Consider the following 26,195-nt stretch of genomic DNA (forward strand, 5'->3'; position numbering starts at 1 on the left):
GACCAACACTCAAACCACTGCACCCGGGATAAAAAGAGACCGGGATAAGTGTTTGAAGCCCAGCACTAGCACCTGCACATTTGTGAGACTTGATGCAGCTCAAAGAGTGCTTTCTTGCCCTGCAAATGCCTGTAATGATGAACTATGACTTTCCTTCCTGCACAAATGCAATTGATGGACACACATACACACACACACACACACGAGCTGTGTCTACACTTACTGCCTGGGCGTAGGCGCCGTAGGCTCCAAACTGTATCGCCATGGGGTTGAACATGCCCATCTGCCCGGCCATTTGCTGCATGCGCCTCATCGTGCGCTCCTTGTCTGTGTCCGCAAACTTGACCACCAGGCTCGACGAGGCCCCCTGCAGGAAGGAAGACAAAACGTCAAGAAGGTGGGCAGACATCTCCCCTTCCTGAGCTCCGCTGTGCCTGTTGGAAATCACGGCAGTCCAGGTGCTCTTAACCTAGAGGCTGGACGACTGCAATGCGATCCACGTGGGGCTTCCCTTGGGCCTGGTTCAAAGAAGGCCTTCCAGCAATGGCGATTCTCTGCACCCTTCCCTCCTTTTCGGGGTTGTGTGTGTGTATGTATACCAACTTTAAATCATCAGCATGTGATTCGAACCCAATCCCCACCCCACGCCCAGGGTTGGATGTGCACCACCGCATTCTCCAATGCCGGCGAAGCCAGTGGTGTGCTGCCTCCTCCTCCTCCTCCTCCGCAGAGCGTGGGATCACATTGCTTTATCTGCATCCTGTTTTTATATGTGTTCAACAGCCTCTCCAGATCCACAATAATCAAGCATAAAGAGGTGAGGGATTAACATGCTAAGGAAGCCAATTTTACCCTGTGCGGAGGTTTCACAATAAGAGCCATGTTCCCGGGATTAACAGCACATTCGGGGAGGAAGTGGCTTTGAGTCTCTCTCTCTCTCTCTCTCTCTCTCGCCCTCCCTTTCTCTCGCTTTGACCTGTCACTCTTCCCCACTCTAATAAATCTATAACCCACTTGAACAATGCAGCAAGGAACAAGGAAGTGAAACAAATGGTTTAGCTAAACAAAGGTAGGGGGGTGCGAGAGAGAGAGAGAGAGAGAGAGAGAGAGAGATACACTCTGTTCAAGGATGCAGAGAGAGCGCTAACTGTGAGTTATTATGAAAGCAAAGCTAGGAAAGGGGGGGGGGGAATCACCTCCAGTCTCTATCAAGGTTTTTGATTCATGCACAGGAGCGAGTCTTTTCCTTAATCTCTCCCTTCTCCCCTCCCAGTCTCCAAATCACATGACACAGTATCGATCCTTCCCCAAACAGTGCTCTTAATTACACTTCATTGACAAATGAATATTTTTAATGCATACATTTCCTGGCAATTATCACCAGACCAGTCCTTAATTAGATCTCAAGATTCGCTTAATTAATCCTGGATCGGGAGACTGCTTTGGTAACCGGGATCTAATGATCTCAACCTATTTGCAAAAAAACGTCGGAGGCTGAGACCATTGACTGAAAATCCGTCAGCCAAGTTCCTCCAGTTCTTCTTTTCCTGGTAGGGGCACAGGGTGCTCCCAAAATGCGGTGGGTGCAAATGGGCGACAAGGTGCGCAATGGATTGCCACAGGGAATCTGAAACTTTTTAAAGTTTTTAAAAAAGATTAAGAATCCTGTTTTTGCAACTGTTCTATGGCTGCAAATGTATGGCATTCAAACAAACAAACCCCACATGCATTCATTTAATCAGAGGATGAGGGGCAAATCCAGACTTTGCAAATTCTGATGCAAAGCTGACCTGATCTGGGCTACTGTGTAAATGGGAATTTAGTGATCCACCGGGCCTCGACCTTCTCTGAAGTTTGCCTCGGCTCAAAAAAGGTATCAAAACACGTTTAAAAGAGATATTCCAAGAGAAGAGATTTAGAAATGTTTATTTTGTGGGGAAATGTGTTCAAAAACCACATATCAATATGTGGATTTCCACGTGGCTCCAAGTTTGCAGAGAACTGAGGAAATGGGACAGAATGCCCCATTTCTTACACATGCCCAAGTGTAAGAAAAACAGCAACTATTTAACTTTGTGTGCTGAAAGATTGCCCACATGCATAAAAAAAGAAGTATTTATTTCTTCACGCAGCACATCGTTAAGCTACAGAATAGGCTCCCACAAGATGTGATAGTCACGAACTTGGTTTGGCTTTAAGAGAGTTGACAAATTTGTGATGGATAAGGCTATCTGTGATCGTGGCCATGACGATGGGGGTTGGACTAGATGACCCTCGGGGTCCCTTCCAACTCTGTGATTCTGAGATGAATTTGATCCACTGTGAGAACAGGACACTAATTTAAATGGACCTTGGCCTGATCTAGGAACAGGGCTTATTTGAGCATAAATCTGTAACCTATAGTCTAGTGAGATGGAATCCAAGCCTTTTGCATTGACTCCAAGCAACTGAGTTCCTTGAATGGGGATGAAGTCTCCCTTTCAGCCTCTGCTTTTGTAACAGGCCAGTTAAACTCGGAGCTTATCAAAACCCGATTGCTCTCCGACTGGCAGGGCCGGTTAATGTAGCTCCCTCAGCTGTCTCCCAGCGGCTGGTAATAGATCGCTCCCCTCCGCCGTCCGAACTCAGCATCCTCAAGCCCGGGACCAGGAGGGGAGGATAAAAATGGAGTCACGATTGCTCCGCGCCGTCCTCACTTTGTAATCCCTAATGAGAGACCTCGGTGGGGGAAAACTAATTTCCCAGCCTGTCTGGAGGTGTGAAATAAAGTTCTTCTTGAAAATGAGAGCTTGACAGGTCAGTGGCAAAATTTCATATTCACAGCAAAATAAAATATCCATCCATTGATATTTCATTAAAAGCCATGAAAACAAATCTGGGGGCCCCCCCTCTCCTGCTCCCTGCCCTATTTCCATTCCCCCCTCCCTCTGCGCCTGAATGCAACCCACTGCACACAAGCCAAGCATAAACTGCAGGGAGACAGCAGTTAAATCTTGTTCTCTTTAGGTGAACAATAGCGGCGAAAAGGCCCCACCCGACACTTGCCGGAACTATTGCTTTGCAAAGTTAGAGGCTGTATATTGCAAAATAAATAGGCCCCAAAGGGTTAAAAACCAATAGGTCCGGCAGATTTTTGTCTCTAGTTCCTGTCAAGGAACTCGCAGGGGCCTCGGGCATCTCTGACTTACAGTTATTTGCATAAATGTATCTGGCTGGTTCTTTCTCCCTAGGTGTAGCATTTCACATTTCTCGGTGCAGAATTCCATTCGGTTTGTCATCCACCCTGGCTCTCCAGAGTGCTGGAATCAGCCCAAATTTACAGGTTACTGTCTCAGTGCTGGGGAGCCTGTGGCCCTCCATATATTGCCGAGCTTTGCCTGCCAAAGGTCCCGGATTCGATGGGAGAGAGCACCGTGCAGTGGTTATAGCATTGCACTATGACCTGGAAGACCAGGGTTCAAATGCCCACTTGGCCATGAAACTCACTGGGTGACCTTGGCAGTCAGCCACTGCCTCTCAGCCTCACCTACCTTGCAGGGCTGTTGTTGTGGGGATTAAACGAGGAGGAGGAAAAACAAGATAATATATTGCAATGACTAGCAGCCACAACACCCCCTGGCACCTCCCTGGAGAGCTGCTGCCAGTTCGTGTTTACAAGGTGGAGCTAGATGGCCAATGGTTTGACTCACAACAGCTTCCTACTGGTCTAAGATGGGGCGGTTCAAAAACTACTTCATATACTCTGTACATGTTTAGGGGGGCATTTTATTCTCCCTGAGCAAGACAGAGGTGTGTGCAAACGGGGTCTTGGAATTTTCTACCCTATTTGTGGGCAAATAAACTGCAGGGTTTGATGGAGGAGGAAATAAGACCATTCACTAAATTTCCTGAAGGGAGAGGAAATATATTCCTACTTTTCTAAGATTTTGTTGTTGTTGCCACTGCAACATGAGCCAACTGGGTTGGCAACTGCATCGGTGGCAGCCTAGCCACCAGTTCTCGCCCTACAGTATGTCCCACACTTTGGTGGAGGGGATAAATGATTTTGGTGACTTCCATTAAAAATATATATGGGGCGGGTACTCAGAGAAAACACTGCAAAGCAGCCCTTTCTCCGCAGGCCTAAGGAAGGGAAAGGAGGCGGGTGGGTGGGTGGGAGTTGAAGAGAAGATCTTTCCCAATTAAAATCGGGCTCAACTTCTCCGCAAGTTAAAAAATTCAGCCGTCTCTGGCAGAAAGTAATTACTGTGGCTCACAGTGACAACCAGTAAGGAATGGAGACTGGGGAGGAGACTTAAATCAGGCACTCTGCAAATAAATTATAACTCAGGAAGCCCCTCTGAGCGCCTCTCGCTATTTCAATATTCCCCAAAGAGCCCCATAACCAAGGAGGATGAGTTCGCCACAGGCTGTGTCACTCCAGCTCCTGGATGGATGTGCCCTGCCCCTCGCTCTGTCTTTGTCACTCTGCGCTCTTTAACCGGGGGAGAAGCTGGTTCCGAGGACTGCTAATCTCACCTCGTACAAGACTCCTAGATCCTTTTCACATGTACTGCTCTCAAGCCAGGTGTCACCCATCCTGTATTTGTGCCTTTCTTTCTTTTCTTTTTTGGCCCAAGTGTACTACTTTACATTTATCCCTGTTAACTTTCATCTGCCAGGCCTGGAGTTTCCTACCAGAAGCTCCAGGCCTGGCAGACTAGGGAGGGGATGTGAGGCCTTTTGGAAGGTGGTCCTGACTTTGAGATCAGCCGATGGAGGACTCACTAATAGAATAACCCGGGACATAATGCCAGAAGGTGCTGCTGCCTGTGCCCAGGGATGGAGCCAGGCACTGTGGACTTTGCAGCTGCATCAGCAAGGAAGAAAATAAAGGGATGTCCAATTGTTTAATTACAGGTGCAGCCTGCCAGGAACGTGGCCCCCAGAGTGAAGGGGAAGAGTCAGACTCAGAAATTGAACTATGTGAACAAGGGAGCAACTCTGCAGATGAGAGCTGGCTGACAGAGTCGAGAAAGGGCAGCTTGATCCTGGGGAAGACTCTGTTAGCTCTCAAGAAGAGGAAGAGTTGGAAGGCAGCCAGAGCGTTGCTAGGCAATCAGCAGATAAGCAGAGGTCTGAGTCTGTGCCGAGTGGAAGTGGGGAGGGTGGAGGCCAGCTTCTCAGTCCCCGTTCTAGGAGACTGGATAATATCAGAGGGCAATGGAAGAGCCAGAGAGGAAGGGCGGGAGTTTGGCATCCTTCCTGCTGTGGGAGGGGTTTGCTTGCCTGCCAGAGATCATTACACAGCAGCATCACACCTGGGCAACTGCCTCTTGTGGCTGTTGATGGCAGCGCATTGTACAAGACGGCCAAGACACCTGCTGCTGAGGTTAAGGACAAGATCCCTCCCACCCTTGATTCCCTTTCACAGAAGCCAGCCAGAGTGGCAGTTGACTATTTCTTCAAAGCTGGTGTTGGAGCCTCCTCCTCTACCACACCTGAGATCGTCAGGCCACTTTGGGGCTGGCTGTGTCTCTCCCACAACTTCTGCCACTCCCTGCCTCCCAGCTGTCTCACACCACCTAATAGTAAGACCATCCTGGGTCTAAATCTGAGCAGTATTGCCCAGAGGCCGGCGTGAGCAGCATCTTCTCGTCCCCTGTGCCTTCCTAGCCCTTTCCTCCTCGCCAGGTATTGCTGATTTAGCTCCCTTTCTCCCCACGGGCCAATAAAAGGCCGTTAGAGCACCAATTAGCTCCTTTTGTCTTCCACGAGGCTGGGAGGCCTGCCATTGGCTATCTCCCACTTATCCCATTTGGGCGTAATGGATTCTGCAGTGGCAGAAGACTTTGAAGGGGAACAGAGAGAGAGAGAGAGGTGCAGAAGGAAAGAGAGAGGGGGAGAGGGAGAGGGTGATAGAGATAGAGAGAAAAGATGCCTGTGAAGTCCCCCAGGGCCTCTTAGCTGCCCTACCAGATGCCTGAACTGTTTCAGAGATGTGACTAGAGAAGGAAAGTAGATCGGATGAGGTCTTTATGCCCCAAAAGGCCGTCTTCAGAGCCGCGATGATTCATACCCCCTGTCAAGCAGCCGGGCTGACTAGCTTTCTATTCCGGGGCTTAGGAACATCTGATTTATTAGTTCATTTATGGAACAATAGGGAGGGTGTGCGGAGCGGGGAGTGGGGTGAGGAGAGAGGAAGTTGTCCTGCGGATTAGCAAAACTACTCACGGACATGCATGCACACCGCCATGCGCTCACAAGAGGCTTTAAGAGGCATTATTGTGATGTGAGGTGCTAACTAGCTGTCCGGCCACCAGGGAATGCAATGAGATATTAAGTGGGGGTTATGAGAAGGAAGGGCCACCCAGTGGAATGTCTCATTCTGAGTCCAGAAAGTGGAAGAAAGTAGGAGAGGAAAACTTTTTTTTTGCAGGATGCACTGTTGACTTGTGGAATTTGCTGTGGTGATAGCCACAGGCTAGGCAGCTTACAAAAGGGAACTGGGTCAATTTGTGGAATTCAGGGAGGAAGACTGTTCCAGTCGCCTCACGCTCACATGGTAGAGCTGGAAAAGTTCAGAAAAGGGCCGCTGAAATGATCGAGGCGATGGAGTGACTCCTGCATTCGGAACAGTTGCAGCGTTTGGGAGTTTTTAATGTAGAGAGGAGCCGAGGAACAGAGGTACATGACAGATGTGCCTAAAATTTTGCATGACACTGATAAAGTGGACACAGAAAGTTTTTTTTCCTCTGCCTCTCTGAACTCTAGAACTCATGGATATACATTGTTGGAAGACTCAGGGCAGAAAAAAAGGAAGGATTTCTCCTGGGTCTGGAAACCAAGCCTTATGAGGAATGGTTGAAGGAGCTGGGTATGTTTAGCCTGAGAGGAGATATGATAGCCATCATCAGATAGCTAAAGGGCTGGCTCCTGGAAGATGGAGCAAGATGGGTCTTTGGCCTGATCCAGCAAGACACTTCTTAAGTTCTTTCTTAGAGTGAGGCGACAACAGTCCCCCTCCCTCCCCAGGAGCGCAGCCATTCCATCTGAAACCAGTCCCTTCTGGTGAGGAGCTGAGGCTGAGGCTGCTCTGTTCCTGTTAATTTTCGCGGCGCAGCTGTCAGCGGGTCTGTAAATAGTACTCCGCAAAGCCAACACTTTTTTCCCATCCACACATCAACTGTTCAATTAACAGAAGAAGGATATATAAAGTGTGCCACAGCCTTTGATGCTTCCCAGCAATTTATGAAAGTGTACACAAATCTAATTACAAGCCCCACTGCTTCCCATTTACATGGTGCCTCTTGAGTTTGGAGCGGTTTATATCAAAATAATTGTTAAAATATATATCAGTGCTGATCTACAGCACCCATGGCCCTGACACTGCCAAGGACCATTGTGATCCTCCTTGTCAGGCAGTTTTTTCTGCCAACTTAGCGGTTTGGCTCCACGGTGCATATACAATGCGTGGCGCTCTCACTGCTCCCCCTTTTGCAGGATACAACTTAATCGAGATCGCATTGCCTGCTTTCCTATAGCCAGATTCGCTATCCTGGTGCTCTCCAGATGTTCTTGACTACATTGCCCGCTTTCCTATAGCCAGATTCGCTATCCTGGTGCTCTCCAGATGTTCTTGACTACAACTCCCATCATGCCCAACCAGCGCTGGCAGAGGATGATGGGAGTTGTAGTCCAGAACTTCTGGAGAGCTACAGGTTGTCAAGAACTCTCCCAGAGTGGTGCTTCCATCTTTGGATGCTTGTGTCTGCGAGCCAAATATCACTTCTGCGCGGCTATTTTCTTCTTCATTTTTAAGGGATGGGTGAATCTTGTCAATTTCTGTCTCTTTCTCATTTTTCCAGTCTCCACATTTTTTGCAGCCTCCTGATATAAACAGTTTTGCATGCAGTTTTTTTTTTTTTTGCTACTGTGCATAGTTCAGCAATCAATTCCCCTTAATATAAGGTGCATATGCATGCTATTTTCACTAATACGTGCATTTTAGGCACTTCCCCCAAAGCTATGTATTTTTCTACCTGCATCACAAAATTCAGAGAAGTGTGAATTTTGAAGGGTGGGTGTGTTTCGCTCAGGGTGGTTCACAAACAAGACCACAACATATAAAATCAAACCAAAAACAATAACCCAATATCCAACCCGCCTCAAAAAAAGAGCCACATTCTAAAAGGGTGTAGATATTCTCAGTTTGCGTCTTAGGTTGTTTCTCATTAAAAATGCAAACAAAGTTGAATTTCTCCCACAGAAACATCACCCACTGGCTCAGAAACCTTTTTTTAATCTGCTGGGCAACAGGAGGGAGTAGTCAAGTCCATACATGAAGGAACCAGCGAAGGCACAAAAGCAAGAAATGGAGAGAACCGAAGTTGATAGAGTCGTGCATCCCTAGGCTTAACCCACATATCTCCTTCTTCAGAAACAAATGACTAATGGTCCTTTCCTTGTTCATTACTTAGGGTTGAATCCTGTGGCATGTACGTGTGTGTGTGTGTGTGTGTGTGTGTGTGTGTGTGTGTGTGTAAAACTGAGGGTGGTTCATGCATATTAACCTGCACCAGGGGTCAGCAAACTTTTTCAGCAGGGGCCCAGTCCAGTGTCGCTCAGACCTGGGGTGGGGGGCCGGACTATATTTTGGAAAAAATATATGAATTATTCCTATGCCCCACAAATAACCCAGAGATGCATTTTAAATAAAAGGACACATTCTACTCATGTAAAAACATGCTGATTCCCGGACCGTCCGCGGGCCAGATTTAGAAGGGCGATTGGGCCGCATCCGGCCCCTGGGTCTTAGTTTGGGGACCCCTGGCCTACACCTTGCCAGGATCATGCTGGAAGAGCATTAGTGGGGGCAGAGGAGCATGCTGGTTTCTTTCACGGGGAAGAAACCCAATAATCTTGTACACTGAAAAATGTCAGGGAGATTAGCTTATCCTGAACCTTCTCCTCAACACACATGTTTTCTTCATAGAATCATAGGATTGTAGAGTTGGAAGGGACCACTAGGGTAATTTAATCCACCCCTCTGAAATGCAGGAATCTTTTTGGCCAATGTGGGACTCGAATCCATGACCTCGAGAATGAGAGTCTCATGTTCTACCGACTGAGCTATGTCGTTTACTGCAAGGATTACCCCCCACCCAACTCTCATGGAGAAGTATACCTCTGAATATCAGCTGTAGGGGAAATGCAACTGGGGAGAGTGCTCATGAACTCAAGTCTTGCTCGATGGATTGCCATGGGAACCTGGGTGGCTACCATGAGAACAGGATACTGAACTCAGCGGGTCCCCATTGGCTTGATCCATCAGGGATCTTCTGATGTCCATCTCTAGTCCAGAACTATCTGCTGAAGCATACAGTATTTAGTAGGGACAGAGGTCCCCCCAAAAGTTGGTCAAACTGTTTATGTATGCTACTACCGCAGCCGGAATTCTGTACGTCCTGAAATGGAAAGAAGAAGTTCCAACGAAAGAGGAGTGGACTTGGATATTATTGGACTACATGGAGGTGGCGAAACTGACCGCAAAAGTAAGAGACTACAAAGAAGAAATGCCTGCAGAAGAATGGAGACCCTTTTTGGATGATCTGAGAAAATATGGAAGAACTTGAAATAAAAGAAAAAACAACAACAAAGATCCTTTCCAGTAGCACTTTAGAGACCAACTAATTTTGCTCTTGGTATGAGCTTTCGTGTGCATGCACACTTCTTCAGATACACTGAAATGGAAGTCACCAGACCCTTAAATATAGTAAGGGAGTGGGGAGGGGTATTACTCAGAAGGGTGGTGGGAATGGGTGATCAGCTGATAGGTGTGGAAAACCTGTTGACGACTCTTAACGGCTGCAATTGGTCTTGCAGGGAAAGGCAAGGGGTGAGATAGCTAAAGATAGCTTTGTCATGTATAATGAGATAAGAATCCAATGTCTTTGTTCAGACCAGGTTTCTCCATGGTTTTAAGTTTGGTAATGAGTTGCAATTCAGCCACTTCTCTTTCCAGTCTATTTCTTAAATTTCTTTGTATTAAGACAGCTACTTTGAGATCTTTTATAGAATGTCCTGGGAGATTGAAGTGTTCTCCTACTGGTTTCTCTGTCTTGTGATTCCTGATGTCAGATTTATGTCCATTTATCCTTTGGCGGAGGGTTTGGCCTGTTTGTCCAACATAGAGAGCTGAAGGGCACTGTTGGCATTTGATTGCATACACAATGTTGGAAGATGAGCAATTAAATAGTCCTGAGATGGTATGTTTGATGTTGTTGGGACCAGTAATGGTGTTGTCCGGGTTTATGTGTCATTATACTTCCATTGGCAGCATGTCTGCAAGGTCTTTTCCACCCAGCTCTGCTCCCTGAGTTCCCAGGTATTGAACCTGTGACTTTTGGCACACAAAGGATACCCATTGCCTCTCGGTGACGGGTCCTTTGATGGAACTCAACATGATGATTCTGACATTATTGACCTACAGGGGGACTACAGGAAACATGGCGGGTGCAAGGCAGCCTGGCTTCCAGGGGTTGGAGGAAAGAGAAATGAAACTTTCATCAAAGAAAGTTGCCTTTTCGGAAACCATGAGGTAGCATATGCTGTGTGAACAGGGAGCCACAGTGCAGCAATAATCCTGACAGCTGTGGAGGAGCAGGAGCTTGCCTCAGGAGCAAACGGCTCAAGACCTGACAGGAATGATGATCCACCCCCCCCCCCCGTTGGCAGAACATGAGGATGGGGAGAGCAAGGCTGAAATTGGCTGAACCGAATTGGAAGAACTGGGGAGGCAGGAGAGAAGAGATGGGGACTCCTCTCTCTTTCACAGAATGAAAGTCCAACAGAACTGGATTTTTTGGAAGATTCAGCACATAGAACTATGGAACTTGCTCCAATTTACTCGCTTTGTGGTGTTACCCTCTGCAAGAAAATTGGGGGCAAGGTGGTTCTGTGGAATCAATGGGCGACAGAGCTGCTGTCTTCGCTAAACCAGTTGGCGAGTCCAGATGACAATGTTTCCCCCCTCTTTTTGTGTGTGTTTGGGGGGGTTTCAGCCTCTCCCCTTCTGCAGAGCGGCAGCTTTTGCAATGTCTAAACCTCTTAGTTTCCGCTTATGACCTGGCAGCTTTAAGCGCCTCTGAAACACCAGGTTTATTAGAAGACTGGATCACCTTGATCCATAACCCACAATCTACCCTTATAAGATCCTATTGTGTTAAGTGAAATCTGATGTGAATAGCTAAGAGAGCCCTCCATACTTGAAACCATGGCAAACGGTGTTGGCGTGTCTAAGGTTTCGCTCATTGAATTTGGGACATATTGGGACTTCTCATTGCCTTTGTCGAAAATGTCTTGGACCCATAGACACCTGCTCACACTGTGGTACCCTACCTCAGGGCTGATCATATGATCTGGTCATGCCCTCCAATGGCGCCATACGGGATGGGAGTCATTGTCTGTGATAACTTGGTCCTGGGAAGAGCCCTAAAATTCTTGAAAGAACATGCTGTATTCAGTTCTATTTCAACAGTCTGAGCCTTGCTGGAGGGGCAATGTAACTGGATTTTCCCCACACTTTACCCACACCTTCGGCCATTATGATATCTATGACCTGTCAAATGTGGGAGAACTATTATTGCAATTATTATGTGGTGTTTTGTTATTTTGCTGTGCTTTTGCTATTATCCCCCATAAATTATGTTCTTAAGATTGTACACAACCCTGGGGCCTTTGAATAAAAGGCGCTGGTGGTGCTGGTGTGTGTATCTCAGTTGGTTAGCTTATAATGCCAAGGTTGCAGGTTTGATCCCCATATGGGACAGCTGCATATTCCTGCATTGCAGGGGGTTGGACTAGATGATCCTCAGGGTCCCTTCCAGCTCTACAACTCTATGTTTCTATGATTCTAGAAAGTCTGGTGTTACAACCCAGGAATGTACATCTTGCCCAATCGCTCATTGTCCGGAAGTCTTGGCTACTTTCGCAGTATACGAAAAACTGCCTTCGGTAGGCATCGCCAACGGAACGACTACTCAAGCGTTTTGGATCCATGACCTGGAATTATTTACCCCAACAAAGAGACTAGTCCTCACCGGCATTGTCTGGCTTCCGTGCAAGGCATTGATGGCCGCCTGCGCTTCCGCATGTGAGGAATATTTCACAAACGCGCAGCCTGTAGGGAAAAAAGAAGAGGGAAAAGATATAAGAAGGTGGAACGCATGAGTCACAACTTTCACATTTTACAAAAAGTCATTTTCCAGCCCCCATAATTGCAGAGACAGAAACATGGCGGTAGAAGATCAGAAAGTAAGAGGGGATTATATAGAGCCGCACTAAGTTATTTTCCAACAACCGCTTTTCTATGCATTGACGTTGTTCAAGAGGGAATGTTGATTTTTTTCAAAATGCGGACACCATTATTTAAGAATAAATCAGTGGTTATGATTCCTTTGCTGGTCCCTCAGAAGGAGGGGAAGAACATTTTTAATCGAACCAGCTTGTAATGCTACAAGTTGAATCAAAACAAATTTGATGCCATAAAGTCTCCTTTACAAATGCTGTTACTGAGTGTTATTCAGATATTCTCTAAATATGCGAGCATTTGTCAAATACCGGATCTCTCTGCTCGATACCCAGTGCTGTTGGGTTAGCTGACATGCAATGGTGTCTGTCAAGTGAAATGCAATGGTGGCTGATGTGCAGTGGTGTACCTGTCAAAGCAGCTTTCACACTTTCCTATTTTCAGGGAAACTCACTCACATGGAGTGAGCATCAAAGTCCTTAAAAAGGTAAAGGTAAAGGGACCCCTGACCATCAGGTCCAGTCGTGTCCAACTCTGGGGTTGCGGTGCTCATCTCACTCTATAGGCCGAGGGAGCCGGCGTTTGTCCGCAGACAACTTCCGGGTCATGTGGCCAGCATGACAAAGCCGCTTCTGGCGAACCAGAGCAGCGCACGGAAACGCCATTTACCTTCCCGCTGGAGCGGTCCCTATTTATCTACTTGCACTTTGATGTGCTTTCAAACTGCTAGGTGGGCAGGAGCTGGGACTGAGCAACAGGAGCTCACCCCATCGCGGGGATTCGAACCACCGACCTTCTGATCAGCGAGCCCTAGGCTCTGTGGTTTAACCCACAGCGCCACCTGGGTCCCTTCAAAGTGCTTACAGAGCTCTAAAACAGAGACTATAACCACTGGTGAGCATCATTTGTAGTTATTGAGTCCTTGTTTCTTATTTCTTTGATTGGGGTGTGTAGTTTTCACTTTTACATCTTATTTCTCAGGTTCTTGTGGGGAAAGTTCAAGAGATCTGACTTAATGCAACTTTTCTATCTAGCTGCAGGCGGTTGGACTAGATGACCCTTGGGCCCCTTCCAACCCTGCAATTTTAGGATTCGCTAGTATGTCATGTTTGGCAAGACTTCTCTCCTCTGCCTGACAGAATTGATGTCTGTGAATGCTGTCACCTCTCAAAACAACTGCTGACATATGAACTCCCTCAGTAAGACTGGAATAATCTTTCGGGTTCTTGCACATGATGATATAATACGAGAAGATCAATATTTAATGCCGAGAGAAGGAAGGGGTCCCTATCCAAACTGAAAGAGCCGACAGATAACGGCTAGGGGAAAGAAACGAAGCTCAGATTACATGTTAAATTAGTTTGCAAACTCTACAAATAACAAAATGGCAGGTGGGGAGAATTGTTCAACGAATAGTAATCAAAACACTCCCTCCTTCCAATCAACTTGGTGCAATAAAGGTGCCCCTCACTTATGTGGGGGTTACACTCCAGGCCCCCATGTGCATAAATGAAATTGTGTAAAGTGGGGCGCACCCAACTTTAATAGGGAGGGTGGGGAGAGAGAGAGATTCACCCTGGAAATTGCCAATATCAATATAATACCCATGCCACCATCAGCGTAAGCCTACATAAAACCAGCAGGAGGAAAACACTAAGTGCCAGAGATCTGGAATGCACAAAGAATTAAAAGGCTGCAGGGAATACCAAGATGTCTCCCTGGTACCAAAAATAACCCAAGGAAGACCACAGGTGAGTCTGTTGCTCCGTGCAGTTCAGAACTCTCCAAGGATTCAGGCAGGGGTGTCTGTTCCAGCCCTACCTAGAGATGCTGAGGATTGTATCTGGGACCTTCTGCATGCCAAGCAGGCATTGTGCTGGTGAGAAGAAGAAGAGTTTGGATTTGATATCCCGCTTTTCACTACCCAAAGGAGTCTCAAAGCGGCTCACATTCTCCTTTCCCTTCCTCCCCCACAACAAACACTCTGTGAGGTGAGTGGGGCTGAGAGACTTCAGAGAAGTGTGACTAGCCCAAGGTCACCCAGCAGCTGCATGTGGAGGAGCAGGGATGCGAACCCGGTTCACCAGATTATGAGTCTACCACTCTTAACCACTACACCACACTGGCTCTCACGGGCAGTCTTGCCTGTATCATTATGTTGCAGCTTTTCTTAGTTTTACATTCCATCTCGTGGGCTCTGGTGGGGAAAGGCTCTTCCACAACGTACTAAACTGAACCTGCCCATCTCACAATGAAGAGGCTTGCTCGTTCGACGGCTCCTCACCTGAGCAGGAATCATTTCAGGTGGTGCAGTTTGGGCCGGCTCCTTCCTCCGCCACACTTACCTTTGCTGTTGCCATCTGGTCCCCGAAGGATCGTGCATTCCTCGATATTGCCAAATGCCTCGAATAGCCGGCGCACGTCGTCTTCTGATTGCTGTTTGTTGAGCATACCCACAAAGAGTTTTCTGTCTTCTGGAACAAAATTAAGAGATGCTTACCATATTTCGGAAGGGATTGGAAAGCAGATAAACCTTGAGATGGGCACAGCAATCAAGGGCAGATTTGGGAATGACCAAATAGTGCCCAAGTGGATCTCTTATATCGCAGGATGGGCAGCTGTTGGTTAGTGGAATAGATTTGTAGTGGCCTCCAAATGTGTTCAAGGTGTGGCAAATATATTGCCCAGAATTTCACTTGTAAGGAAGACCATTTTCAAAAGACACCTGAGGGCAGGCAGAAAACTGGCTGCACTGCAGTGGGGGAAAAATCCCTCTTGAAATAACCATAATGTAAGTTCTGGACTCCCTCCGTGCAGACTGAAGGTGTAAATAGGTGAATAAACCATATTTCTTAAAACTATGCCGGTCTCTGCCATGTTTCAATTCTCCAAAGGACCACAGACTCTGGGTTCTTTCTACCACTCAGCAGAGAGAAGGAGAGGCACCCAACCTTTGTAACAAATATTTATTTATTTGCATTTCCTTGTTTTTCAGTTTCTAAAAATACGTATAATGACCCACAAACACCCACACCCACACTCCAAGGAACATTCCATGCATACACAATGCAAATGATTCAGTCAAGCATCAAGCAAGTTTGTAAATAGTTTAGAATAAGGTGAGCTCCCGTTGCTCGGTCCCAGCTCCTGCCCACCTAGCAGTTCGAAAGCACGTCAAAGTGCAAGTAGATAAATAGGTACCACTCCAGCGGGGAGGTAAACAGCATTTCCGTGCGCTGCTCTGGTTCGCCAAAAGCGGCTTTGTCATGCTGGCCACATGACCCGGAAGCTGTATGCTGGCTCCCTCAGCCAATAAAGCAAGATGAGCGCCGCAACCCCAGAGTCGGACACGACTGGACCTAACGGTCAGGGGTCCCTTTACCTTAAGGTTACCAGATGTCCCCGTTTTACAGGGACAGTCCCTGGATTTAAAAATCAGTCCCCTGACAAAATCCATCTATTTAGTAGGAAGTTGAAAAGTGTCCCCAGATTTTGATTTGAAGGAACAATGGAAATGTTATGAAGAGTATATGGAGAAACATTGCTCAAAGAAAGAAGTGCTAATATGCTTGGAGTAAGAGGTATGAAGGAATTGTAGAATAATAAATTAATATAAAGAATTAAAGATGATTATAGAAATATATAGTAATTATGATTGTACAAATAGTGAACAAATAGCTTATAATGGAAGTCGAAAGAGTGATGGAGGGAAGTCAGAGGGGTGTTTGGTGGTGGGTGTGAGGATGAAAAAATGGGAAATGTATGATAAAAATGATATTTTATGTTATTGTGAGAATGTATTGGATGTATTGTGTTTTAATCAATAAAGCTTTGTGATAACAAAAAAAAGAAAAGTGTCCCCAGATTCATTGGGGGGGGGGGAACCTTAATTTAGAACTGATTACACCTGTGAGCTGTCTCCTACTCTCTGTCTTAACAGGTTGTCCCAGAGTGAGCTATGGGGAGCTGGAGATGAGGGGACAACATTGTCCTTTCTGGTGTACTGAATGAACACAATGTGCCCTACAGTTTCAACATCATTTTGGGCCTTTGTTTTCCTGAGATGCCTCTTTACTTTCCCCAGAAGGGCTATATTCCACACCTCTAAGAGTTAAGTTAGAAGCTGTTTCCTGAGGTTGTGTTGTTATATTTCTAGCTGAAGACATGGGGGGGAAAAAAGATTAGTAGGTCCTTAAACAATAATTTTTATGTCCATCTATAAAAAGATTTAATAAAGCTAGCCTGGGATCAGGTTGTATCACCTGTCCCGTAACGGAAGAAACTTCTTCAAAGGTGATTTTCCAAAATCTTTTTCCAGGTTTGCATTCCCAACACATAAGGAAACATGAACCTAACTGCTGACATCCTTTCTAGCATAACAGACTCGATTGAGAGCTAAACTTTTGAGCATCCTGATTTTCTTGCATGGAACTTATGTGCAGGTTAGACAAAGCCTTTACTGAGCACCCTTCCTGGTTTGTTTGTGGGGAGGTTATACGATAATGAGCATTCATCCTGATTTGCTTGCACTTTTTAAAGAATCGCCATTACTCATCTGTTCAGTGCATTTCCTGATCACTATCCTAACCACAAATAAGTGGATTTAGTGCACTAAGGTGACATTGCATTCATCCACTTCAATCGCACAAACCACAGTTTCCAGTATGTGCATGAATTACTGACAGCCTGGAGGTGATGATTGGCATAGATTGGCGTAGTGCTGCAGGTTCTTGAGTTTTCTAGATGCGGCCCTACAGTCTTACGAAGCCTAAGGGTTCCCTGTGAAAAGGCAATGCTGGATCAGACCAACGTCTGCAGCACAAACATTACTGCAGAGGTGTTCCATGAGTTCATGCTACATCAGTATTTGAGGTTTGTCTTCAATGCTGCAGCCAGCTCTCTGTTCCCCACAGTTAAAAGCTCTCAGTGCCAAGTGGCACCAGCTTTATTACCACGTCTGATCAGAAGTAAAGTGTCCAGTGCCCTGGCAAAATGCAGATCTGGCTCTGAATGAAGGTCTGGGTAAAAGGACAGGAAACAGAGAGGCCACTAAGAACTGATAATTTGAACATCCCGGTTTTATATAGTCTGAACCGGTTCCAGGTTTTGCAATCTCACTATAGACATTTTTTTTAAAAAAAGTTTGTTTTTTTAAAGATAGACTATTGCTGCATTTAAGAGAGCTCTTTCTACACGATGCATAAATGCTTAATTTATAGTTCATTAAATACTATGTAAATGTTCATGAGCGGCAACCCCCCCTCCCCTCTCTCTGGAGACATCCACAGAACAGATGTAACTGATTTAAATAAATACTTGTCAATAAGTAAACAAATTCTCCAGGCTTTCTTTCTTTTTTTCCAAAACGATTAAGTCAAGAAATAAGCATGTGTTAACCCTCTCCAGCCCTGTTCGAGCATTCAAGGAATAGTGCGTATTGGGAACATGCAGACACATGTGCTGGTCTGCCCCAGGATGTCTTGGCTTGCTCCAGCTCCTGCCAACCAACACAGGATGGGGACTTGCAAGGATATTTGGCTGATGGTGTGTAGGAGCCTCTCCAGAACCAGGAACTTTGACCATATAGGGTTGCAGGCTGACTGTGCCTTCAGGACTCCCTGCTCCACGTGGGAAGGTTGAGGGAGGTGCAGGAGAAGTTAGAGGCAAAGCTGGCACATGTTTGTCAAGGCTAGGACCCTACCAGAGCCCTCATGCCTCCTTCCCCAAGCTGGACATGTGCTTACTCGATTTTGAGAAGGTGTGCTCCTTAGCTGTGCACCCAGTTTCCTCCTGCACTACCATCACTGCCCTAAATCCACCTCTGAGGATTATTTGGAGAATACAGATGTGCTGGACTTGGAAGGACATGATAACGTTTTTGGCTGGCATGCATATCTTTGGTATGATAAAGTTAAGGCCCACAAAGCATTTAAAAATCATATTATAAGGAATGCCTTGTATCAGGTTTGGAATCGAAACAAAGACTTGTTGGAGAGAAAGACCCCTAGATGGTTGTCACCAGTTGAGGCTAAAGTGTATAAGAGACCTAATATGCCTGCAAAATGGCCGAAGTATGCTGATATACTGCAAACAGAAGGTTAGAGTGTTAAATTGAAGAGTTATGAACAATTGAAAGATAAGGTTACTGACTGGTTGCAGTACTATCAGATTAATGAAGTTTTTAAATCTGATAGAAAACTAGGCTTTCAATTAGAGAAATCGAAGTTGGAAACTGAACTAATTGAACCAAATACAAAGAATCTTTCCAGAATGACGTGCTTTCAAACTGCTAGGTTGGCAGGAGCAGGGACCGAGCAACGGGAGCTCACCCCATCGCGGGGGTTCAAACAGCCAACCTTCTGATCGGCAAGCCCAAGAGGCTCAGTGGTTTAGACCGCAGCACCACCCACGTCCCATTTGGAAGAAGTAATGTGCTTTAAATTATGGTATGTATGTAGCCTTACTAGAACCCAGGAGGGAGCGCATCCGTCAGGCTGAACAAGGTTTGAACAAGCCCTTTGAATGCCATGGCACGGTCCCTGGTGCAAGGCATGCCAAATTTTCAGAAACATCTTGCCTTCGAGAGCCTTCCTGAACCAGTCCTCTGCCTGTCAAGGGTCCCAATCCTTGGTGGGGCCCCTCAGATCTTCTCCCTTCCTACTCTCTGCTTGCCTTTCATTAGGGCTGGCGGCTGCCACCCACCCACCCACTGTGTGATCTCGTCAGATTAAAATATGCAGGTTTTTCAAAACCGAGCTCCTGGTGTTTATAGGAAGTCCCAGCACCTTCTCTGGTGCAAACTGAGGTTAAATTATTCCTTGTTCTATTTGTATTTAAATGTTCTGTTTTTATGAGGAGTTGCGAGGCAGAGGTGTCAGACGGGCTGGGAGAACAAGTCAGCTCACACGTGAAAAGCAAGAGGTACAGGGCTAAACAGGAGGTGCGAATCACCAATTAATTAGGCACGGAGAGGAAGGAGATGGAGATGTCCGGCTGGACCGGTGACAAGAAGGTCGCAGGAATTGTGGGGCAGAAGAAAGCGCTGGCAGCAGAATCAGGCTCGCCCCTCATTGCATTATCATATAAATGGATGCGAGCTTCGCCTGTACGGAGGCATGTGTACAAACTCCAAGTGTAGGGATAATGAGAAAAAACAGAATCTTTCCAGACAAACCAAGTAACAACTGGGGAAGGAAGGAAGATTAGTGACCGTGAATGAGGAAGGAAGGAGGGGTCAGCTACTCCACATTTATCCCAAACGCCTGACAACAGGGCCGGGGAACCTGTAGCCCTCGCAGTGTGGCTGGACTACAATGGCCATAATCCCTGTCAATTGGCCTTGCTGGCTGGAGCTGATGGGAGTTGGAGCCCTATAACATCTGGAGGGTCACAGACTCCCCATTCTTGGGTCACATCCACACCAAACATTTAACACATATATTTAAATCAAATGGCTTTCCCCAAAGAATCCTGGAGGCCATTGCCATTCTAAGAGAACAAGGGAGGCGTTCATGGTGAGTTCCGGCAGCTCCTTTTCTAGAAAAACGACACTGCTGGGAACTATGGTTGACCTCTCACAGGGCTACCATTCCAAGCACCCTTAGCAAATGACAGTTGCCAGAATTTTGTGGGGATAGCCACGTGCTTTATAATGTAAATGTGTGGATGCAGCCTCTCTCTCTGTATTACCTTGGAGGGTATGTATCCTGTGGTTCCCAGAAGCTGGTACTCAGAAGCCAAGAGGCAGAGCATAGCTATCACGGCTTGAAGCCTTCTCCTCCATGACTGTCCATGGGAACAACACAAACAGGCCCTGAATGCAACAATGCTCTCTCCATCTGTGCTTTCCAGCAACTGGTAAATTCAGGGGCATTTGGCAGATTCTAGTCTGTAGCAGAGACATCACCTTGCCGACAAAGGTCCATATAGTTAAAGCTATGGTTTTCCCAGTAGTGATGCATGGAAGTGAGAGCAGGACCATAAAGAAGACTGATCGCCGAAGAATTGATGCTTTTGAATTATGGTGCTGGAGGAAACTCGAGAGTCCCATGGACTGCAAGAAGATCAAACCTATCCATTCTCAAAGAAATCAGCCCTGAGTGCTCACTAGAAGGACAGATCCTGAAGTTGAGGCTCCAGTACTTTGGCCACCTCATGAGAAGAGAAGACTCCCTGGAAAAGACCCTGATGTTGGGAAAGATGGAGGGCACAAGGAGAAGGGGACGACAGAGGACGAGGTGGTTGGACAGTGTTCTCGAAGCGACTAGCATGAGTTTGGCCAAACTGCAGGAGGCAGTGGAGGATAGGCGTGCCTGGCGTGCTCTGGTCCATGGGGTCACGAAGAGTCGGACACGACTGAACGACTGAACAACAAGAACAAGTCTGTAGCATCCAACTTCCTGCCTCTAAAGGTCTCTCTCTCTCTCTCTCTCTCTCTCTCTCTCTCTCTCTCTCTCTCTCTTTCTGAGAAGGGCCTGAAATTCCATTCTGTTGACCTCTTGCACTCTGCCCTATGGTGCACTCCAGACATTCTGACTTACACAACGGCAGGATCGATGCAGCCCGAGACCGGCGAAGAAATGCATTTCCACCCTTTCCCCTTAAATCACAGGCTTCTTTATCGCCATCCACGTTCCCACTAGAGGGATGTGAAACTAGTTCAAAGCGAGTGATTTACTGGAGGCATTTCTCGGCCACCTTCGGTTATCCTTAATTTGAGAGACTGGTGTCGGAGATGAGTCGAGTGCAAGGGCTCGAACAGAACGCAGTTTCTGCTCTGGCGATTTGCCCATTCACGTCTCTCAGTCAAGCACAAGATAGCGTGGTTCCAAGGAGGGGCCCGTTCTCAAAACAGTTTGGTGGGCACTGGAGGTGATGCGTGTTGACTCAGTCTGTGCCAGTTACCCGTCAACAGGTCTTGGTTTGGAAGTTTCTTCCAGATTTTTCATAGAACAAGCTGGCTGCATGTCAAACCGTTCACAAGACTGGCTTGGTGAACAATGGTTAGACTCATAGAACCATAGAACCATAGAATTGTAGCATTGGAAGGGAACCCAAGGGTCATCCAGTCCAACCCCCTGCAATGCAGGAATCACAACTAAAGCATCCTTGACAGACGGCCATCCAACCTCTGTTTAAAAACCTCCAGGGAAGGAGAGTCCACACCACCTCCATTCCACTCTCGAACAGCTCTTGGCACCAGAAAGTTCTTCCTAGCATTTAGTAAGAAACGCCTTCCTTGTAATTTGAATTCGTTGCTACGGGTCCGACCCGCCGGAACAGCAGGACTTGAACCAATGGATTCAAATTACAAGGAAGGAGATTCTGGCTAAAAATCAGGAAGAAGAGAAGAGGAGGAGGAAGAGGAGGAGGAGGAGGAGGAGGAGGAGGAGGAGGAGTTTGGATTTGATATCCCGCTTTTCACTACCCTAAGGAGTCTCAAAGAGGCTAACATTCTCCTTTCCCTTCCTCCCCCACAACAAACACTCTGTGAGGTGAGTGGGGCTGAGAGACTTCAGAGAAGGGTGACTAGCCCAAGGACACCCAGCAGCTGCATGTGGAGGAGAGGAGACGCAAACCCGGTTCCCCAGATTACGAGTCTACCGCTCTTAACCACTACACCACACTAGCTCCTCACCCTGGAAGGAGAAGATGCAACCAGAACTAACCTGGGTTCACTGGGAAACTGCATGAAAAGGGCTCCAGAAATGGTCGAAAGACACAGAGATTCTTGATGCCTGGGAGCAATTTGGCCAGGTGCTTAGAATGACTCCTGTTAAGGGTGAACTTGGTAGGCTGTGCCAACAACAAAGCCCCGAGAGATAGGGAGTCGGATGCTGCATAATCTGCAGAATCCTGAGCCAGGCAAAAGTATACCATGCCTTCAACTTCCTTGATGACTACACAGGATACAGTTATTAACAACGTTCAGGGATAGCTCTGCTGGTGGAGCATGAGACTCTTTATCTCAGGGTTGTGGGTCTGCGCCTCAAAAGATTCCTTCATTGCCGAGGACCAGAATAAAGTGGACGCTCAGGTTGTGAATGCGATCCGTGTGGGAGGCGTGTTCGCAACCCACAGTGTCCGTAACCCGCAGCACTGCTTCTATGCACGCGTGGGTCGCAATTTAGAAGAGTTTGGATTTGATATCCCGCTTTATCACTACCCGAAGGAGTCTCAAAGCGGCTCACATTCTCCTTTCCCTTCCTCCCCCACAACAAACACTCTGTGAGGTGAGTGGGGCTGAGAGACTTCTGAGAAGTGTGACTAGCCCAAGGTCACCCAGCAGCTGCATGTGGAGGAGCGGGGACGCGAACCCGGTTCACCAGATTCCGAGTCTACCACTCTTAACCACTACACCACACTGGATTTAGCGCTTCTGTGCATGCACGAAGCGCGATTTAGCACTTCTGCCAATGTGCGAGTGCCAAAACCTGGAAGTAACTCGTTCCGGTACTTCCAGGTCCGGCGCGTCCGTAACCCGAAAACGCGCAAACTGCAGGGAGCGCAACCCGAGGTATGACTGTAGATGATCCTAGCGGCCCCTCCCAGCTCTACAATTCTATCATTCTAAGGTTTGGAATACTTTGCACTGGGGTTAGCACATTCCCGTTCATTTCTTTTTGCTCCATTCTCTGACACTCCACTAGGAATGGTCGAATCTGTCAATTCTGCGCTCTCTCTCTCTCTCTCTCTCTCTCTCTCTCTCTCTCTGTCACACACACACACACACACACACACACACAATTTGTGCAATCCTTGATACAGGCTAAGCCTGCGAACAGTGGGATTTTCACACCCGCTCAGAGCAAATCTTCAAAGATTCCTGACACCCTCTGCAGGGTCAGACGAGCGAAGGCTGGCGTGTCAAGGAAATAAGTTCCAGCACCTAAACTCATTTCAACGACTGACCTATAGGGGCTTAGGGGGGGGGGACGAAGGCAGAAAAGAAACCCTCATCCCGAAACCTAAAAAGGCTGTGACATTAATACACTGTGCCATTCCAGCCTCGGATCTCCTGGGACCTGCTGGAACGGCAGAAGCAAGGAAAGAAAGATTAAAAGGAAAAGGGAAGGAAGAGAAAAGAAGGTGGCGGTGGGGGGGGGGAGAGATGGGGAAGACCTAATTCCGCCTCCATTCATCGTTGAGCCGGCACTTGCGACGACATTTCAGATCAAATTAAACTTCAGTTTTTAAAGACTTCGGCAGAGGTAATTGAAACACTTCCTGAAAGTTGCCTCTGTCTCTGTGTTATCTCACTTCCCCCTCTGTATATCATCCTATTCTTTCTTTCTCTCTCTCTCTCTCCCCCCCCCCAGCCGCCCCGCCAAAGCCAGAGACGGCACATCTTTCCCCAACTGCCTCCTTAATATTAAAGGCGGTGATTAAATGGGATTCGCCAAAAGACAAAAGGCTGCAAAACCTGCCAATTGCTATAATAATAATAATAATAATAATAATTTATTATTTATACCCCGCCCATCTGGCCGGGTCTCCCCAGCCACTCTGGGCGGCCTCCAACAATCAAAATACAATACAGAGTCACAAATTAAAAACTTCCCTAAACAGGGCTGCCTTTAGGTGTTTTCTGAATGTCAGGTAGTTGTTTATTCCCTTGACTTCTGACGGGAGGGCGTTCCACAGGGCGGGCGCCACTACCGAGAAGGCCCTCTGCCTGGTTCCCTGTAGTTTTGCTTCTCGCAGTGAGGGAACCGCCAGAAGGCCCTCGGCGCTGGATCTCAGTGTCCGGGCTGAATGATGGGGGTGGAGACGCTCCTTCAGGTATACAGGACCGAGGCCGTTTAGGGCTTTAAAGGTCAACACCAACACTTTGAATTGTGCTCGGAAACGTACTGGGAGCCAATGCAGATCTCTCAGGACCGGTGTTATGTGGTCCCGGTGGCCACTCCCAGTCACCAGTCTAGCTGCCGCATTCTGGATTAATTGCAGTTTCCGGGTCACCTTCAAAGGTAGCCCCACGTAGAGCGCATTGCAGTAGTCCAAGCGGGAGATAACCAGAGCATGCACCACTCTGACAAGACAGTCCGCGGGCAGGTAGGGTCTCAGCCTGCGTACCAGATGGAGCTGGTAGACAGCCGCCCTGGACACAGAATTAACCTGCGCTTCCATGGACAGCTGTGAGTCCAAAATGACTCCCAGGCTGCGCACCTGGTCCTTCAGGGGCACAGTTACCCCATTCAGGACCAGGGAGTCCCCCACACCCGCCCGCCTCCTGTCCCCCAAAAACAGTACTTCTGTCTTGTCAGGATTCAACCTCAATCTGTTAGCCGCCATCCATCCTCCAACAGCCTCCAGGCACTCACACAGGACCTTCACCGCCTTCACTGGTTCTGATTTAAAAGAGAGGTAGAGCTGGGTGTCATCTGCATATTGATGAACACCCAACCCAAACCCCCTGATGATCTCTCCCAGCGGCTTCATATAGATATTAAAAAGCATGGGGGAGAGGACAGAACCCTGAGGCACCCCACAAGTGAGAGCCCAGGGGTCTGAACACTCATCCCCCACCACCACTTTCTGAACACGGCCCAGGAGGAAAGAGCGGAACCACTGTATAACAGTGCCCCCAGCTCCCAACCCCTCTAGCCGGTCCAGAAGGATGTTATGGTCGATGGTGTCAAAGGCCGCTGAGAGATCCAGCAGAACCAGGAAACAGCTCTCACCTTTGTCCCTAGCCCGCCGGAGATCATCAACCAGCGCGACCAAGGCAGTTTCAGTCCCATGATGAGGCCTGAATCCTGATTGGAAGGGATCCAAATGGTCCGCATCTTCCAGGCGTGCTTGGAGTTGTTCAGCAACCACCCGCTCAATCACCTTGCCCAAGAATGGTAAATTTGAGACTGGGCGATAGTTGGCCATATTGGCCGGGTCTAGAGATGTTTTTTTAAGAAGCGGTTTAATGACCGCCTCTTTCAGCGGGTCTGGAAAGATTCCCTCGCAGAGGGAAGCATTCACCACCGCGCAGAGCCCATCGCCCAGCCCTTCCCGGCTAGCTTTTATAAGCCAGGATGGGCAAGGATCTAGGAGACAGGTGGTCGGTTTCACTCGTCCAAGCAGCCTGTCCACATCCTCGGAGGTAACAGATTGGAATTGATCCCATGAAACATGACTAGACAGGGCTCTAGCACTCTCCCGCCCCGGCCCTGCTCCCACGGTGGAGTCTACCTCCTTCTGAATCTGAGCGACTTTATCTGCAAAAAACTTTGCAAAAGCATTGCAGGAGATCTTGGGGTCCCTACCAGACCCCGGTGATAAAGGTGGTTCTGCTAGGTTGCGAACCACCTGGAAGAGTCTCCTGCTGCTGTTTTCTGCAGATGCAATAGAAACAGCGAAGAAGGTCCTCTTCGCTGTCGCCATTGCCACTTGGTAGGCTCGAAGTTGAGCTCTAACCCGTGTCCGGTCTGATTCAGAATGAGTTTTCCGCCACCGGCGCTCTAGCCGTCTCAGCGACTGTTTCATCGCCCTCAGCTCCGGGGAAAACCACGGAGCTGTCCGGGCTCCATGCAATCGGAGAGGACGCTTCGGAGCCAGACAGTCAATAGCCCTGGTTAACTCCGCATTCCAGCGGGCCACCAGGGAATCAACTGAAAGGCCATCAACATGGGATAATGCATCCCCTACCACTCTCTGGAAACCAATTGGATCCATTAAGTAGCGGGGGCGGACCATCTGAATCGGTCCCACCTCCCTGCAGAGGGGAAGGGTCGCAGAGAAGTCCAGCTGCACCAGGAAGTGATCTGACCATGGCACTTCTTTTGTTTCACTTTTACTTAGTGTCAGATCACCAACATCCATAGAGGTAAACACCAGGTCTAAGGCATGTCCGCGGCTATGAGTTGGACCAGACTTATTCAGGGACAGCCCCATGGAGGCCATGCTTTCCACG

General features: G+C 47.7%; 1 protein-coding gene across 10 annotated transcripts in view; it reads right to left on the bottom strand.

The window, feature by feature from the left end:
- CELF4 (CUGBP Elav-like family member 4) overlaps positions 1-26,195 on the bottom strand; it is a 772,591-nt gene that overhangs the window by 71,586 nt on the left and 674,810 nt on the right. For 6 of the 10 annotated variants that reach the window (XR_004427551.1, XM_033164061.1, XM_033164056.1 and 3 more), the window contains exons 4-6: positions 14,635-14,763; positions 12,081-12,160; positions 224-367 (exon numbers count right to left, since the gene is read on the bottom strand). Coding sequence is in view for 9 of the 10 variants with exons in the window: in XM_033164061.1 (XP_033019952.1) it covers positions 224-367; positions 12,081-12,160; positions 14,635-14,763 (353 nt within the window). In the remaining variant the exon portion in view is untranslated. The remainder of the gene's footprint in view (positions 1-223; positions 368-12,080; positions 12,161-14,634; positions 14,764-26,195) is intronic. The other 4 variants (XM_033164060.1, XM_033164063.1, XM_033164059.1 and 1 more) reach the window with 1 other exon arrangement.

The sequence above is a fragment of the Lacerta agilis genome, chromosome 11 (assembly GCF_009819535.1).
Source record: "Lacerta agilis isolate rLacAgi1 chromosome 11, rLacAgi1.pri, whole genome shotgun sequence".
Taxonomy (NCBI): Eukaryota; Metazoa; Chordata; class Lepidosauria; order Squamata; family Lacertidae; genus Lacerta; species Lacerta agilis.